Here is a 16,445-nt window from a genome sequence, read left to right as displayed (position 1 = left end):
TGCACTGTAAAGGCAGCAAGCAGCTCTTCAGCATGGAGCGGCCCTGGGAATGGACGCACTGCTAAGCCACAGCCAGACCATCAGTGTGCAACTAACACAATTGATTGAAACAAGGGCTCAAGGAGAGCAGTGCTGTGAAGTGCTGATTCAAGTGATGGCAAATAATTGTATGCATTTGGGTACATTGTCTAAACACAGGGTTCTGAACAGAAAATATGCTTTCCATTTGATAAAGATATTAAGTATAGGTTTCAAAATTACCAAAATATCATCAATTGATATAATTACATCACCTGCAAACATTCAAATTGAATGTACAGAGTTGCAATCAGGCATTCCACTCAGAAATTTGACCATGTTTCTTTATCGGTTTCAGTAGACCTTTCTTGCTTCTGTTCCAGCTTTATCAGTATGCCATATAACATCATGCAACAGGGTTTTTGGTACAGAGACACAGTCCACTGCAGAGCTGTGTTCCCTGTTCATCTCAAACAGTCTCATATGAGTTCTGACACTCCAAAAGGAAGGTACATTGGGATGTACTGCATTTTCCAGGAACTTCCTTATGACTTCTGATTCTGGGGGTTTGGGGAAACGCTCTCTTGTCTTTTCACAGAGGTGAGCCATGGAGAGCCAGCAGATAAAGACTGAAACTGACTCTTTCTCCCCTTTGGGTTTGTTTTTTATATTCTTAATTATTCTGTATTTCACATTTCATCTGACACTAATGCCTTCTCTTTGTGTTGGCCTACCATATCAGCAGAAGTTGTTGATGGCAGTACAGTTTGAACCTTCCTACTAATGTCTAATATTTTGATGCCACGCACCAGTCAGTTGCAAACTGGCAGTCTGACAAAATAGTATAAGCTTAGACATGAAAAATGTTGTTGCTAAGATTGGAATCACTTAGAACTGCTTGCAAGGGCACTTACATCAAGATTTTAACTGAACTGACATGGTATAACAAAATGAGATATTTTCTTTAAGCTATTATATACTTAAAACCTATAGAGCCATTTCTTGGAAAGCTAATTGTTGGTAGTATATTTGTTGCATTTATCTATTGTCATGCATTCAACTAGTATCTGTTTCTCTGTTGCTGTGACATGTTTCATCACTCATTCAGATTTGTTAGAAGGCAGCAATTAATTGACTTCAAATTTTTATTTTGGCACTTCCATTTGGGACTTCTTCAGAACTGAACCAACCTAAGTGAAATAATACAAGTTTTCATTGGACCTTTTTAGCATTTTTCATGTCACAGACTCATGATTGTTGTGACTAATCTATGTGACCATGTATGGACTTCGTTTAATCAATATTAAGTACTATTTTAGATGATTTTTAAAAGACTGATTCAAACAATTTGGTAGAAAAATCTATTTGATTTATTTACCTGTATTTTTTATGGATGTATATAGTAGTTATTTCTAAGATGGCATAGTGAAATGATAGTAAAAAAGATTGATTAGACTGTGCTAAACTACTTCTTGCTGTCATATAATTCTGTGAAAATGTTTCTTTGAGCAGAACTATTGCATTATTTGAAAGATTTTGGTTTTCAACATTTAATTTATTAAATATCTTCCATTGAATTGTATGGAAAACTGTTATTTAGAGAGATTATTTCACTCCTATGCTGAAATACTATGAAACATTTTTATTTCCTTCAATTATTTTCAGATGTTAATGAGCGAGCAAATAAATTCTAAATAGATAAAATCATAAGTATTAATCTAACAATGTAAACTAGCTGTAAAGAAAGGCCATAATTGTTCATGATGCTATGTAAATTCTAATTTTCACTCAGCCTCTTAATTTTTAAGGGTTTCTAATTTTTCACTAAAAATATTTGCTTTCTATATAGGGATATTACTGACTCATCCTCCTGGATTTTTACTGAATGCTGGATCATTTTCTCATCAAAAGCTGTTTCAACATTTTACAGCTGATTGTGCTATTTGATTTATACACGCGGACAGGACATTTTTCCATATGTTATGTTCATTAACTTCTTTTGCAAACCAAGGCTGCAAATCTACTGTCAGTTATAGAGAGAGTAGTTCTTTTTACTTTCCTTTTCACTTTTCTACTAAAGGCAAAATACTAAACTGCAGAAGTTTCTGGTGTTAAAAAAGAAATTCAACTACTAAATTCCAGGTTCTTTCTATTGCAACAAGAGAGGAAATATCTGCCCTTTTTCTCTACTATAACAGGACCTACTGATCTGCTTATTCAATTTCTGCACTATTGTACAGTAAACCTTAGTTCTATCATTTCCTTTTCAGTTCCTTCACTAAAATCTAGCAAGACTAAGTCCCATTACACAAACTGACCTAAAAATCATTAACTCAGTAAATAAGATTATTTCTTTCCAAAACTAGATCCAATGCAATTAATTCTAGAATGTACTGATGTTTCTTTCTCTCACCCTTTCTTCAGTTTTCTTAACATTTTAAATTATAGTTTGTACTAATACTAATATCCTGCATGGTATTATACCCTTTGTATTAAATTTACCCATCTGAAGTATCAATAGTTGTTTCTGATCTTTTATTACTTTATGATTGTTTGATTCAGGACCTATGAAAACAGTAACAAATCTTCAAGCATAATTACTGTCCCTTGCTGGCTTTTTGCTTTCATTCAAGATCAGTAGCAGTGTGGAAATATAACTAGTCCAGTATTGGGTCAGTTAATGACCATCGGACACGTTTTTGTGTGTGGATGGTATTGACAGCATTTATTTGGACTTGCCATCAGAATTTTTCATGCTTCGTATTAAATTTGTGCTTGTCAGCCTATTCCAAGTGATTAATGCTTCAATGGCCATATGGCAGCTATTCAGAAGATAGCAGCATATAAATTATCACCTTTATCCTTCAACTATAAATCATCCTCTTTCAACTCTTTCATCAGAGTAGCAATCTTGTGTATCTTATTTATGCAATCTTATTTTAGCTATTCTTAAAGCCTTTATTTTATATTTATCTCTTAGAAATTCCTTTGTCTGTTATTTACTATCTTCCTTACATATTTTGTAGCATATATTCTTCATGTCTCATGACCTAATGCCTTTCTCTCTGCTACTATTATTTGACTGTGTATTATTTATCCCACTAGTACTTTTCATAACTCAGTTTGTATGAAGTGTGTTCTGCAAAGTATAGTTGCATTACAACATCTCATAAAAGCACAGCAGTTGTCTTAGAGCATTGCGTTTTTATTTTGAAATAAGTGAAGTTCCTGAATTGATATGAGTATATGATGCTACTTTTTGATGTTAGAAATGCATTTGAATACACGAGTTTCTCCTTCAAATATATGCTCTTTCCTTTTCTACTACTACCAGTAAATACTATGGATTTATACCTATGAACTACTTCTTTTATTCCACCAAAGTAGAAGCAGTAAAGGAGAACAGCTCCTAATGCGTATAATCTGAAATACTTCAAAAAGAATCTGTGTATCTGTTGAAGTGACCTATTTTCCTAAAATATGAGAGAAAGTTAAGGAAATGAAATAAAGGAAGTGAAAGAAAGGAAAGGAATAAGCAAGTTAACAAGGAAGGAAGTTAGGAATGTTTAGAAACTTGTAGCATGAAGTGTTTATAGTCATAAAAAGAAGAATTTAAAGCATTAAGCAGTGATAGCAAAACATTTGAGAGGTTCAAAAAGATCTTTATCTTGTCTGCGCATTTACTATTAGAGAGATTAGTGCCTTTGCTATATAAAGTACTGGAGGATTTTAGTTCAGAACTGAAAGGAAACGAATTTTGAAAACAGGATAAGGTTTATGTTAGACATATAAGCCACATAGATGTTTAAATGGCTTAAGTATAGGCTAAATTCTTGGGACAGTGTGAAGAGGTTTGTACATGGCAAACAAAAAAAAGTTATGCAGTAGTGAATCCTATATGCTCAATAACTGAGTTTCTTTACAAGAGGAAAAATAAAATGAAGTTTACTTTTGGTCCTGCCTCTACCCTCAAACCATAAATCATGGAACAGTTTTCTTTACATAAAATGTATGCATTTCATTTCTTTACATAAAATGTATTGGTTAATGTCAAAAATTGCCTACTGTATTGGAAAAATGAATAATTTTTTAAAAGAATGTTGTTTATGCCTGCAGAATGATTGCCAGAAATGACATATCACCACTCTTCTATTTTCCTAAGTATTGCATGATGCAAACACCTATTTGTTTGTTTGTTTGTTTGTTTATTGAGGTACCAGCTACTAAATTATGAGTTAGTACTTCAATTATTTGAAATCTAATTTTCATAATTTACTTTTAGCCTGGTGACTGATATTTACCTGCTGGGTCATTATTCCTTTCTTTCATAAGGTCACATAAAATGTTGTATGCAGGAATGCACTAGTGATACTATTCCAATGGAGAAAGAAAAAGATGGGAGTCTGTCATAGAAATACACACCAATATCTTGGTGTAAACTTTGAATAGAACAAGATAACTTTTATTAAAATAGTAACATCTCTTTGAAGATTTTAGTGGATGCCCTTTGGACAATTATTCTTTCATTTATCTTGGAGAACCATGAAAGACTTGATACTAGAATAAGTATTTTGATTTCCAGCAGCAAACTAAGACATATGTGCTCATGCTATAGACCCTCCTTAGTTGGCTTCTAGGACTTGACCTTACAAAACCCAGAGATGGACACTATTGAAGATTTTCTTTTTGCTATGTTTTCCAAGACACAGAATCATCCTTAGAATTACAGGCAAATTATGTCATCCTATTGCAAACTAACAGAGTAGATTACCAAAGATTATGATCAGAACAAGCCACTAAGATCCCTTAGCCTAAGCTCCTTGTTTTATAACAAATATTTTACCATATGAGTAGTTCATCAATTATTATTTATTCTGTTTTCCTTTTCAATTATTTTGAAGACAATTTTCACATAATTTTTTCAAGACATAGAATGCTGCCTATGTCTTAAGATAATTGTTTCCCAGTGGTTGATTATTTTTAACAGATGAAAGCATATGTTTAATTTCATGCCTGAATTTGTTCAGGTTTAACTTGGAACTTTTTTTAGATCTTGATATCAAAAATAAAAATAAAAAAAATCCTCCTTATAAGTTTTTTCATCATATTCAATAGAAGTTTTTGTGAATCTACAGACAGTGACAATCACATGTGATCTCACAAACTACTGCTCAACCTCAAACTCTTCTAATTTATCTCTTGATTTGTTATTGGCTTTATTTTTATTGTAAAGTTGTAGTCCAGACATACAGCCCAGATTTTTGCTATAAGCAGAAGACCACAACCTTTGTGTCAACCGGAGAGCAGACTCTTGGGCCAAGCTGGCTGTAGTTCAGTTAGCACTGCCTGGGTTTCAGCTCAGTAAATCCCCTGGACAGCAAAGGGCTGATAGATCCTGTCGTCTCTGTGTTCAAAGAGTAGCCCTTTGTTTTCCCGGAGGGTAGGGGGAGCTGTTATGCAACTTACAAACTTTCTTGGAGGAAAGGTTGGGTAGGGATAGTGATAGGAGGATGGTTGGACTAGATGATCTTGTAGGTCCTTTCCAACCTTATGAACCTATGAACCTGTGAACCTATGAAAAGAACTGTGGTGGAAAATGTGTAGAAATGGCCCCAAAAACAAAAAGTGAGCTTCAACACTGTGAACGTCAAACTCCTTTCAGTAGGACTTCATAATAGCTCTTTCTCCTTACCACTTGCCCTCATTCTTCGTAGGGAAAACTGGAAGAGCAATATACAGACCCAGAGGGATTGTTGAAAAGCGAGTGATAAAAATTATTATTATTGTTTAAGTACTAGGAAAGTTTGGATAACAATTTTAACATGGACCTTCTCTGTACTAATTTGACTTATTAGAATGTTGAACATTAACTAAACTGACAAGAAGTTCTTATCTTCACTTGTAGAATATATTCTTTTTTTACTTACTCATTAGAAGATTTGTAGTTTATCAGACAGAACTAAGTACATTTTTTTCCTCTCTACACTCTTCTGTTTATATACTTAAGGCTCATGTTCCCTATCTTATTTTTAACTTTCATTTCAGAGCTTAACTTCTAACTGGTTGTCTAGACCTTGCAATTGATAAATTCCATACTACTGTCCTAATGACCATATTCAAAAGGCTTGTGTTTCAGTGTATTAAAGTATAAATAGTTCAGGTAACCTCACTTTACCAAGAAATCTGAGTGAAATTTTACAGCATCCTTTCCCAGATGTTAACAACATAAATGTAGTTGTGAAAGTTTACCAATAACACTTCTGTCTGGATAACAGATCCTACAAGGAACTTTGTAAATTTTCACTGTGAATTAGTTGCTGTCACATCATTTGATATCAGACCGACACTGATGTGGTTTTGTGATTTTTTTTTTGTTGGTATTCTACATCAGAACATAATGTAAAACAATGAGAGTTAAAGAGTTAATGTTCTGGCAGGCAGAGGAAGATAAGTGGAGCTTCTGGCCAGACTCTAGCAGCCCTCTCGCTCTGGCTCATGCACTTTTCCTCTCTCTCGTTTTTGGCCACAGAGAAAAAGCACATGTGCTTCCCCTGCAGTCTACGAAAGTAAGATCTCATATTCTGTATTGTCTCATTTTGTTTTATTTTGTTGGTTTTGGTAAATTACCATTCCCCCTCAGATAGTTGTCATTGGTTTGTTTTAGACCTATCTCCTATCTCTGTACCATTCCCCCTCTCTCCCAGAGCACGCAGTCCTGCTCAGGGACAGCCGCACTGCAAAAGGCGAGGCAATTTTTTTTTCTTTCCCTCTGTCTGCATACTCAACTTTTCAAGTATTTCCATCACCTTTTAAAAATAAGATTATAGTAAACTTCATGAAATAAAATAGCATCTCCTTCAATTTTACCTGTCTTTTTCAATGCACAGTCTACATGGGCAAGGTAAGGTTTTGCAAGTGTGAAATAAATAGGCTCTGGACACCAGTTTTGTTTTTTTTTTTCTTATTAATTCTAATGATTCTCCATTCTGAATGAATGAATTTGCTGACTTTTATACTTATTGAGAAGCTTCTTATCAAATAAACAATAGCAAACTACTTTGCTATTTATTCATCAGAAAATCCTGTTGGTATCCAGTGGTATATGTCTATAGTTGTAAACACTTGTGGTGAGTTGACCTTGCCTGTCTGCTAGGCATCCATTCAGCCGCTCTCTCACTCCTTCTCCTTGACAAGATTGTGTGAGGACTCAGTCTTGTTTTGAGGCTCCTGTTCTGGTGGACATAAATTGATTTGAAGGGAAACTGATACACACCTGAAAAGCTTCTTGGCAGAACGACGTTACTAAACTAAAAAAAAAAAAAAAAAAAATCCTTTAGGAGCTTTTCTCATTTAATGACATTGATCAAGGTGGCAACTCGTAAAACCAAGAAATAATGCTAAAAAAAAAAATAAATAAAAAAGGTGAGATGAGGTTTAGCAGGACTTCCTGATAGAAATTACAATTGCACTACAGTGTCCTAGATTCAGAACAAAATTAAATTTTGATAATATACTTTCTGGTAGTTCTTAACAGTTCTGTAAATGTTAAGAGTAAAGTTAACATACAAACATGCCTTAATCTGAAGGAACAGCACACATCTCTAGAAAATTTACAAACTTGTTCATGGCAATACATGTATTTTTTTTTGCGTCACATTTCTTACTTGAATGTTTTATCCTCTTTTCCTATCAGTTTCAGTTTCCATCAATTTGATTTGTACTCATGGAAAACGTTTGATGCTGTGAGTGGCAGATACGTTTTCCTTTTGTTTTTCTTTTAATGGCCTATTTTACAGAGCAATTTTTCTTATTTCTATCTGACACAATCAAGAAAATACTGCCAAAGGCAAAGGGATCAACTACCTTAGGTTAATGGTAAACTATATACATGACTTAAGAGAGTCTGTTTCATATTTCAAAGGGTAGTGTTAGAAAGATGAGAAACATATTTGGGAAAATACATCATCTATTAATCTTACGTACTTACCTAACATGGGCATAAAAGGGCTTAATGAAACCCAAAGGAATGCTAACAGAACTGTAGGTGAGTGTGGGTCTCTGGTACATAGCAATGTTTGTGTTTCTGCCTGTATTGTTTTATTACAGATGTGCTTCCTATTTGAAAAATAAAAGAAAAAAAGATCAAGAAAATGTCCAATTACTACCCTAAGTGATGCCATTCAGAATACTTTTAAAGCGTCAAGATAGCATTTTACAAAATTCTCATGACTTTTTCTGCTGCAGTTTGTATGCATGCATATTGAGCTCCCCATAGCAATAGAATAGTGTATAAAGCAACTGAAGATTGCTCTCATTTATTTAAAGGGATAGATGACAGAAAAAGGCAGGAAATGTCAGGGCAAGGATGACTCCACAACAGATCTTTCATTCCATGTCCATTTTCATAATATGAAGACTAGTGTGAAGACACATTATGTAAGAAATATTCATGCATTTCTAAATGAAGATGTGTAGGTAAGTGAATAGATTGAAAGAAACAGCAAAGTAAATGGAAACTTCCAGCTGGAAGTCATCATCTTTCATGAAGAATGAGTATACTTTGTACAAAAGAATATTATTAACAGTGTAATTATTATTTTTTCACAGCTGTTGTCACCAGGCCTATTTAGAGGCCAGATTCTAGTGCCTAGGAAGTTAAAGAATGTGTACTGGGGGATTACAAATGAATGTAGTATTTCCTAAAAGCATGTTGGGAAAAAAAAAAAAGGTGATTAATAATATCGTGAAGCCATTTGTTAATCAGAGCAAGCAGACTCTCACAGCAATGTAGCTAGCTAATCTAATTAAATGTGCCCTCAGCCTAAATTCTTAGTGATCTTGCTGCTGTTAAACACCAACAGCATCATGGCATTATGTTCAAATTAATGCTGATTACCTGTAGATGACATCTGTAATGCTGATGATAAAATATACTGATTTCATCATGTTCATAACTACTGAAATAAGTGTATATGATTGTCTATCCTGTTATTATTTAAATCTTATCAAATCTGCATTGTGTAATTTCGCATATCTACACTATTCCATTGTCATAGATGAGAAATATAACATATATGCTCCATTTGCTCAAAGTATTGAACTGGCAATATCTACATTATCTTGTGAAGTTTACAACTTTCCATATTTTCTAGATCTCATTAACAGGATAACAGTACTTTCCATGATCTGTCCTCAGGTTAATACCTATTGGCCATATGCATGGTCTTTTGTCACACTGTAAAACTTACACATAGATTCATAGACACATTAGGTTGGAAAGGACCTACAAGATCATCTAGTCCAACCATCCTCCTAACACTATCCCTATCCACTAAACTACTAAATCAAATCCCTTAGCACCTCATCTAAACGCTTCTTGAACAGCGCTAGGGATGGTGCTTCAACCACCTCCCTAGGCAGGCCATTCCAGTGCCTGACCACTCTTTCAGAGAAAAAATTTTTCCTCAAATCTAATCTAAATCTTCTCCGGTGCAACTTGTGGCCATTCCCTCTCATCCTGTCATTAGTTATCTGGGAGAAGGGGCCCACCCCCTCCTCACCACAACCCCCTTTCAGGAAGTGGTAGAGTGCAATAAGGTCTCCTCTGAGCCTCCTTTTCTCCAGACTAAACAATCCCAGCTCCCTCAGCCGCTCCTCATAAGACTTGTGCTCCAGACCCCTCACCAGTTTTGTTGCCCTTCTCTGAACACGCTCCAGGGCCTCAATGTCCTTCTTGTAGCGAGAGGCCCAAAACTGAACACAGTACTTGAGGTGCGACTGCACCAGAGCTGAGTACAGGGGGATGATCACCTCCCTGCTCCTTCTGGCTACACTATTTCGAATACAGGCCAGGATGCCGTTGGCCTTCTTGGGCACCTGGGCACACTGCCGGCTCATGTTACGCCGAGCATCAACCAACACCCCCAGGTCCTTTTCCTCTATGCATTCTTCAAGCCATTCTGCCCCAAGCCTATAGCATTGCATGGGGTTATTGTGGCCAAAGTGCAGGACCCGGCACTTGGTCTTATTGAACCTCATCCCATTGAGCTCAGCCCAGCTATTCAGCCTATCCAGATCTCTCTGAAGGGCCTCCCTACCATCCGGCAGATCCACACATCCTCCCCACTTGGTGTCATCTGCAAACCTACTGACGGTACACTCAGTCCCCTCATCTAGGTCATCAATAAAGATATTAAACAAGATGGGCCCCAATACCGACCCTTGGGGGACGCCACACGTAACGAGACGACTTTATAATGTTAAAACCCTAAAATCCTCAAGTCCATTTTTTATTACTATTACTGAGCACACTGGCACTCACTGACATGTAATGATTTTTCAGTGAGTAGAATTTCTTACTAAAAATGACATATCTCAGCATTTGTCAGGAAGACTGTATGAATTAATGAGTTCATTTTATTTTCTGAAGCCATTGGATAATTTATTTTTGGCCTGTAATCCTCTCTAGACCATTCCATCCAGTCTGTCTTTAATTTTTAATACTATGCAGAGGGAACGGCTGTTGACATAGTCTACCAAGACTTCAGCAAAGCCTTTGGCACCATTTCCCACAGTACTCTCCTGCAGAAGCTGGCAGGCCATGGCTCATCCAGGTAAAATTTTCCCTGGTCAAAGAACTGCCTAGATCGCTGAATCCAGAGAGTGGTGGTAAATTGAGTTAAATCCAACTGGAGACTGGTCACTAGTGGTATTCTCCAGCAGTCTGTATTGGAACCTTTCCTGTTCAATATTTTTATTGATGACCTGAATCAGCGTATTAAGTGCACCCTCAGTAAGTTTGCAGATGACAGTAAGTAGGGAAGTGTTCTCAACGGTTTACGGGCAGGTTCGGCCCGGTTCCGTGACGATTGGTGCAGGGACACACGGACCCATGCCCCAGGAAAGGGGAAGGGGGAAAGGGAAAAGGAAAAGGTAAAAGTGAGATGGGCCTAAAAACAAAACAGCGGCAACAATCTGAGGAGGAAAGCTAATTTACTAAATAAGATATCAGGAATCAAAATAACAAAATATAATACAATATAATTGGAATTGAAGCTAATAAATCAAATACAATGAGCAAGAGAGAGTGTCCGATAAACCGAAGGCCTTACGCTAACGCTGAAGGCGAGACGGCAGCGAGCACCCACTGATGAGTCGATCCCTGAAGGAAAGAGAGTGTCCCGTGACCACAGTTTTTATCTTTCCCTCTGAGCGTAAACATGTAAAAACACAAAGCATCGCAAAGCCCTCTGGGGAATGTAGTTCTTCTCTTCTGAGACAGGTATACCTGGAACTACCAATGATTCACGGAGCTGAAGCATTAACTCTTTAACTCCAAATGCACTACATGATGTTATGATGTGGAATACCAGTACCAAAAATCATAAAACCATGACATTCCACCCCTTATTCCACATCACTACATCATGCTTGATATATATATAGAAAAAAAATGATTAACATGCATTAAATACACACACACACAACACATATATATGTATATACAGGGAATTACTGACTGCACTCCCCCAACATCAAATTCCATTGTCGTACACATTGAACATCCCCATTCTTGGGGATGTAATATTTATATATTATCTATTATATATAGATATATATAATATCTAATATTTGGGTAGCTCCCAGTTTAGTCATTTGCAAATCTTGATGCTCATTTAGTTGTTTTCTTTCTCTCTTTGTATGTTACCCTGACAGGTGCGTGCCCAACCACTGTGAACATGGTGGCAAATGTACCCAGACTTGGGACAGCTTCAAGTGTACTTGTGATGGAACTGGATACAGCGGGACAACTTGTCATAACTGTAAGCCATCCTACCATTTCAAAACTGTAGCTGAGTAGAAAAGAAACTGATCTCCTTTTTTGAGATTAAAATCTCAGTCTTCCTCTTTGCTTGCTAAAGATCCTGTAACCTGTTGTTTGTTTGTTCATTTGCTTTGTGAGGAAAAATTCAGTTAAAACTGTTCCACTTTGTCTCCCTAGGGCTGCATTTATATAGCACTATTCTGTACCATGATGGGACTAAAGCAGTACAGCTGTCTTAGTTGCGTATCCTGGCCAAAAGTATTCTCAGTTTCATATGGACACAGTGATTATTACCTGGGCTGTTGCAGGGAGCTGATGACCAGTGCAAGAGTTTCTGGTTGCTAATCATGAGGCATGTTTATTTACTGTTTTTCTAGCTGTTCTAGAATTGTGCTATCCAATCTGTTGTAATGTTTTGAAAGTATTTTTTTTTATTTTTTTTATTTTTCTTATGTTATGTGGTATGAAAGCACAGAAAGAGGAGAAAAATCTGCAGTTGCTCATGTTACAGGTTCTGAAGCATATGCATAGTTACTTATGTGTCTTTTGTTCCTTCCATTTTACACTGAAAGCAGAATACTCATCTGCCAAGTAAAGTGTTATAAAACATCTGGAAGATGCAGAAAATATATTCAGTCCTTACTTTTCCTCTTTTCTTTCTTTAGCAAGTTGCCTCTTAATATCAAGAGACCATAAAAATGCCTCTGAACAGTTGAAAATTTGAATTTCTACTTTATCATGTAGATAAATGTAGAAATTAATATAATCTTCTTTAGCTATGACACTGTAACATGTTAGAAAGATAGAACAAGATTATTTGTTCTTAATAAAAAAAAAAAACATTCAGAATAATGGTGATAATTCACAGGTGTCTGAGTTTTGTCAAAAATCTATTCTGTTTTGATATATTGTATTAGTGTGTGAGGGAATGTATTTTATATAATAACTGTTAATACATATATAAAGTGGCGTAGTCCTTCATGATCTGGCAACTGAACTAATGAAATAGGATTTGTTAAATGGCAAATAAAAGTTTACTAAAGGGAGATACTTGAATTACCAGTGCTTGAGGAGAAGTTTCATGGGCGACACTTTTCCTACTAAGAGTAAACATGCATAGTGATAGCACAACCTTGGGATATCACATCTTGGGAAAGATTATATAGCATTTAGAAAGAGGTAGTACTTTGATGAAACAAATCAAAAACTGCACTTTTGTTGTTGTTGTTTCCCTGGAAGTATTATACTTAGAGAGTTTTTACTGGTTTAGTATAGACATGGAAAAATATGCTTCCTGAGCAAAGTATAGGCTGTTAAGATGTTTAACTGGAGAAATGTAGGGGTGGAAGTTTATTTACTTAATTATATTTTGTCTAGTTATTCTCTGAAAACAATTGTAATCTGTCAGAGCAAATGTGTCATGCTGAATTTAACAGCCTGACAGAGGAAAGATTTCTGCAGCCGCATACATTCCCAGTTGGGACATACACACGCAGTATATGTGCACAACATACATGTGTATGTGACAAGCTGCACAAGTCATGGAGCACTCATTTTAATAGAGCAGCAGTGGCTGAACAGGATGGAGATTCACTAGGGGAAACGTGAGGAAGACTGGGTCAGTTTGCATACAGATGGTGGATTCCTCCAGTGACTGGGCTCAGACAGTCCACCCCATAGCTGTCTCTGGATCCTTGTCTTCCCAGTTGCTGGTGTCTGGAACCTGCAGGCTATCATTTGGACTCTCCTTCCTCTTGATGACTTGCTTTGCTCCTTTTTAGGAGGGTAGATGACTTCGTAACGTATAACCAAAAAAATCTAACTTCCCTTGTTGAATCACAAAGGAAAGGAACAAGAATAAACAGACGATGTAACTTCTTAAAACACATTCTTTAAAAAAGAAGTGATGCAAGCATTTCTCTTAATAGGATTTTCACCTGCATTTTATGGATAAACTGTAATAAGGCAACTAAAGGGTGTTCCTAGACTGCAGTACCAGAAGGGGAATTTCAAGTATATTGTTCTGTACTTAGCTATACGATGGATAAAGCGCATGGGATTGCACTATCCATGTCATCTAGAGATGCATTATTTTTCTTTTTTTTAACTATCTTTCTGAAAAAAAGGAAGTGAAGATTGAACTGTATATCAAAAATAGTTGAACTTTCTCAGAAAAGTCATTAGGGACACTCTGACAAACCAGAAACAATTTCATCCAAGATATTCTGAGATTCTTTGCTAGCTTATTGTAAAAGTGACTAGAAAGTAACAGGCATAAACTCTTCTAATGTTTTTTTTTTATTCAGTATCACCAAGAGTCCTCCAATGATTAATTTTCTTTCACATCCTTTGCTTGTGAGTAACCTACTAACTTTGGGTATGTATTATTGTGTTGTGGTTTTGTGGTTTTGATGCCGGTATTCCACATCAGACCATCATGCAGCAGTTAAGGAGTTAATGCTGCTGGGAGAGACAGTTTCCAAACCAAAAGCTGGGAGCTTGCATTAAGGAGGAACTGCAGGGGAAGCACATGTGCTGAACCTCCATGGCAGCTGAGAGAGAGAGAGTGGGCATGGCATCCAGTGTGGAGCTCCGCCCCTCTGCTGCTCCCCAACAGCATTAACTCAATAACTGGCTGTATGATGTTCTGATGTGGAATACTGGCATCAAAACCACAACATTCCACCCCTTATTCCACATCCTCACATTGTGCTTAACACATATCTATACAGAACCAAAACAATAATAACATTAATTACATACAAATGTATCTATACATATATATACATGGAATCACAGACTGCATTTATCAAGCATCAAATTCCCTTGTGGTACACGCTGTATGTCCCCATTTTTATCCATTACCCACCAGGTGCACCCAGGTCCCTGTGCAAAAACAGTTCCATGGAGGCATTTGCCCTTTCCAGAGGCTGGAAGGACCCAAACCGCTTTTCCCAACATGTTTCTTACATGTACCAGAGGGACCTTATCTCCCTCTATGGTCTGTAGGAAGCTGGATCGTGTAGAACCCTCTCAGCTTACTGATCCCCTAGTGTTGACCAACCAGGTGGCTACTGCCAGATTTTTCTCCCAATGCTTGAATGTCCCGCCACCCATTGAATTCATCGTGGTTTTTAACAACCACCGGTGTAGCACTTGATCTTACCTGAAGCTAGTGCGTGATAGGGGATATGATAGATCCACCAATGCTACTTTCTTTGGCCAAAATATCCACAAGTGAATTTTTGAAATGAGTCCCATTATCAGACTCAATTCTTTCTGGGGTTCCATGTCACCACAGGATTTGATTCTCGAAGCCTAAGATGGTGTTTTGGGGCGTATGTCTCAAACCACCCAGTGGTCGCCTCCACCATGGTAAGCACATAATGCTTACCATCGTGAGTTCGTGGCAAGGTGATATAATCAACCTGACACACCTACCCATATTTATACTTTTGACATCACCCTTCCTGCCAGAGAGGTTTCATCTTCTTGGCCTGTTTAATTATGGCACATGTCACAGTCATGGATAACCTGTGCAATGGCATCCATAGTTAAGTCCACCCCTCAGTCTCTAGCCCACTTATAGGTCGCGTCCCTTCCTTGATGGCCTGAGGTCTCATCGGCCCACCAAGCTAAAAATAGCTCTCCTTTCTTCTGCCAGTCCAAGTCTATCTGAGATACCTCAATTTTGGCATCTCGATCTACCTGATGGTTATTTTTCTGTTCTTCAGTAGCTAGATTCCTGGGCACATGAGCATCTACATGACTCACCTTTACACCCAACTTTTTTGTTCGGGCAGCAATGTCTTTCCACAGTTCAGCAGCCCAGATAGGTTTAGCCTTCTGTTGCCAGTTGTTTTGTTCCCACTGCTGCAACCACCCCCATAAAGCATTTGCCAAGAGTCAGTATAAAGATACAGCATTGGCCACCTCTCCCATTCAGCCACATCTAAAGCCAGTTGGACAGGCTTTACCTCTGCGAATTGGCTTGATTCTCCTTACGTGACCTCTGCAACTTGTCCTGTGGGGCTCCACACAGCAGCCTTCCATCTGCGATGCTTCCCAACAATACGACATGATCCATCAGTGAACAGGGCATACGTCTTTTCATTTTCTGTTAGTTCATTATATGGTGGGACCTCTTTAGCGTGTGTTACCTCCTCTGGTGGTGATGTTCCAAATTGTTACCTTCAGGCCAGTCCATGATCACCTCTAAGATTCCTGGACGGCTGAGGTTTCCCATCCGAGCTCGTTGTGTAATCAATGCAATCCACTTACTCCAGGCGGCATCAGTAGCATGATGGGTAGAGGGAGCTCTTCCTTTGAACATCCAGTTCAGCACTGGCAATCGAGGTGCCAGAAGGAGCTGCATTTCAGAGGCAACCCGAACCCTCTCATATGCTGCCAAAATCTCCTCCTCAGTTGGAGTGTAGCACTCCTCCGAACCCCTGTACGCTCTGCTCCAAAATCCAAGGGGTCGGCCTCGGGTCTCCCCAGAGGCTCTTTGCCACAGATTCCAAGTGGGACCTTTCTCTCTAGCAGCAGTGTAGAGGATGTTCTTTACATCCTGTCCCATCCGTACTGGCCCCAGGGCCACAGC

General features: G+C 37.6%; 1 protein-coding gene across 1 annotated transcript in view; it reads left to right on the top strand.

The window, feature by feature from the left end:
- The window catches only part of CNTNAP2 (contactin associated protein 2), a 677,682-nt gene that overhangs the window by 444,060 nt on the left and 217,177 nt on the right, over window positions 1–16,445 (top strand). Inside the window, exon 11 of the mRNA XM_065752999.1 lies at window positions 11,734–11,840. Coding sequence (XP_065609071.1) covers window positions 11,734–11,840 — 107 coding nt within the window. The remainder of the gene's footprint in view (window positions 1–11,733; window positions 11,841–16,445) is intronic.

This window comes from Cyrtonyx montezumae, unplaced genomic scaffold (assembly GCF_038088225.1).
Source record: "Cyrtonyx montezumae isolate F1298 unplaced genomic scaffold, pur_monq_1.0 scaffold_8, whole genome shotgun sequence".
In the NCBI taxonomy this organism is placed as follows: domain Eukaryota; kingdom Metazoa; phylum Chordata; class Aves; order Galliformes; family Odontophoridae; genus Cyrtonyx; species Cyrtonyx montezumae.
The sequence above is the reverse complement of the archived record's forward strand: the minus strand, read 5'-3'. Positions and strand labels throughout refer to the sequence as shown.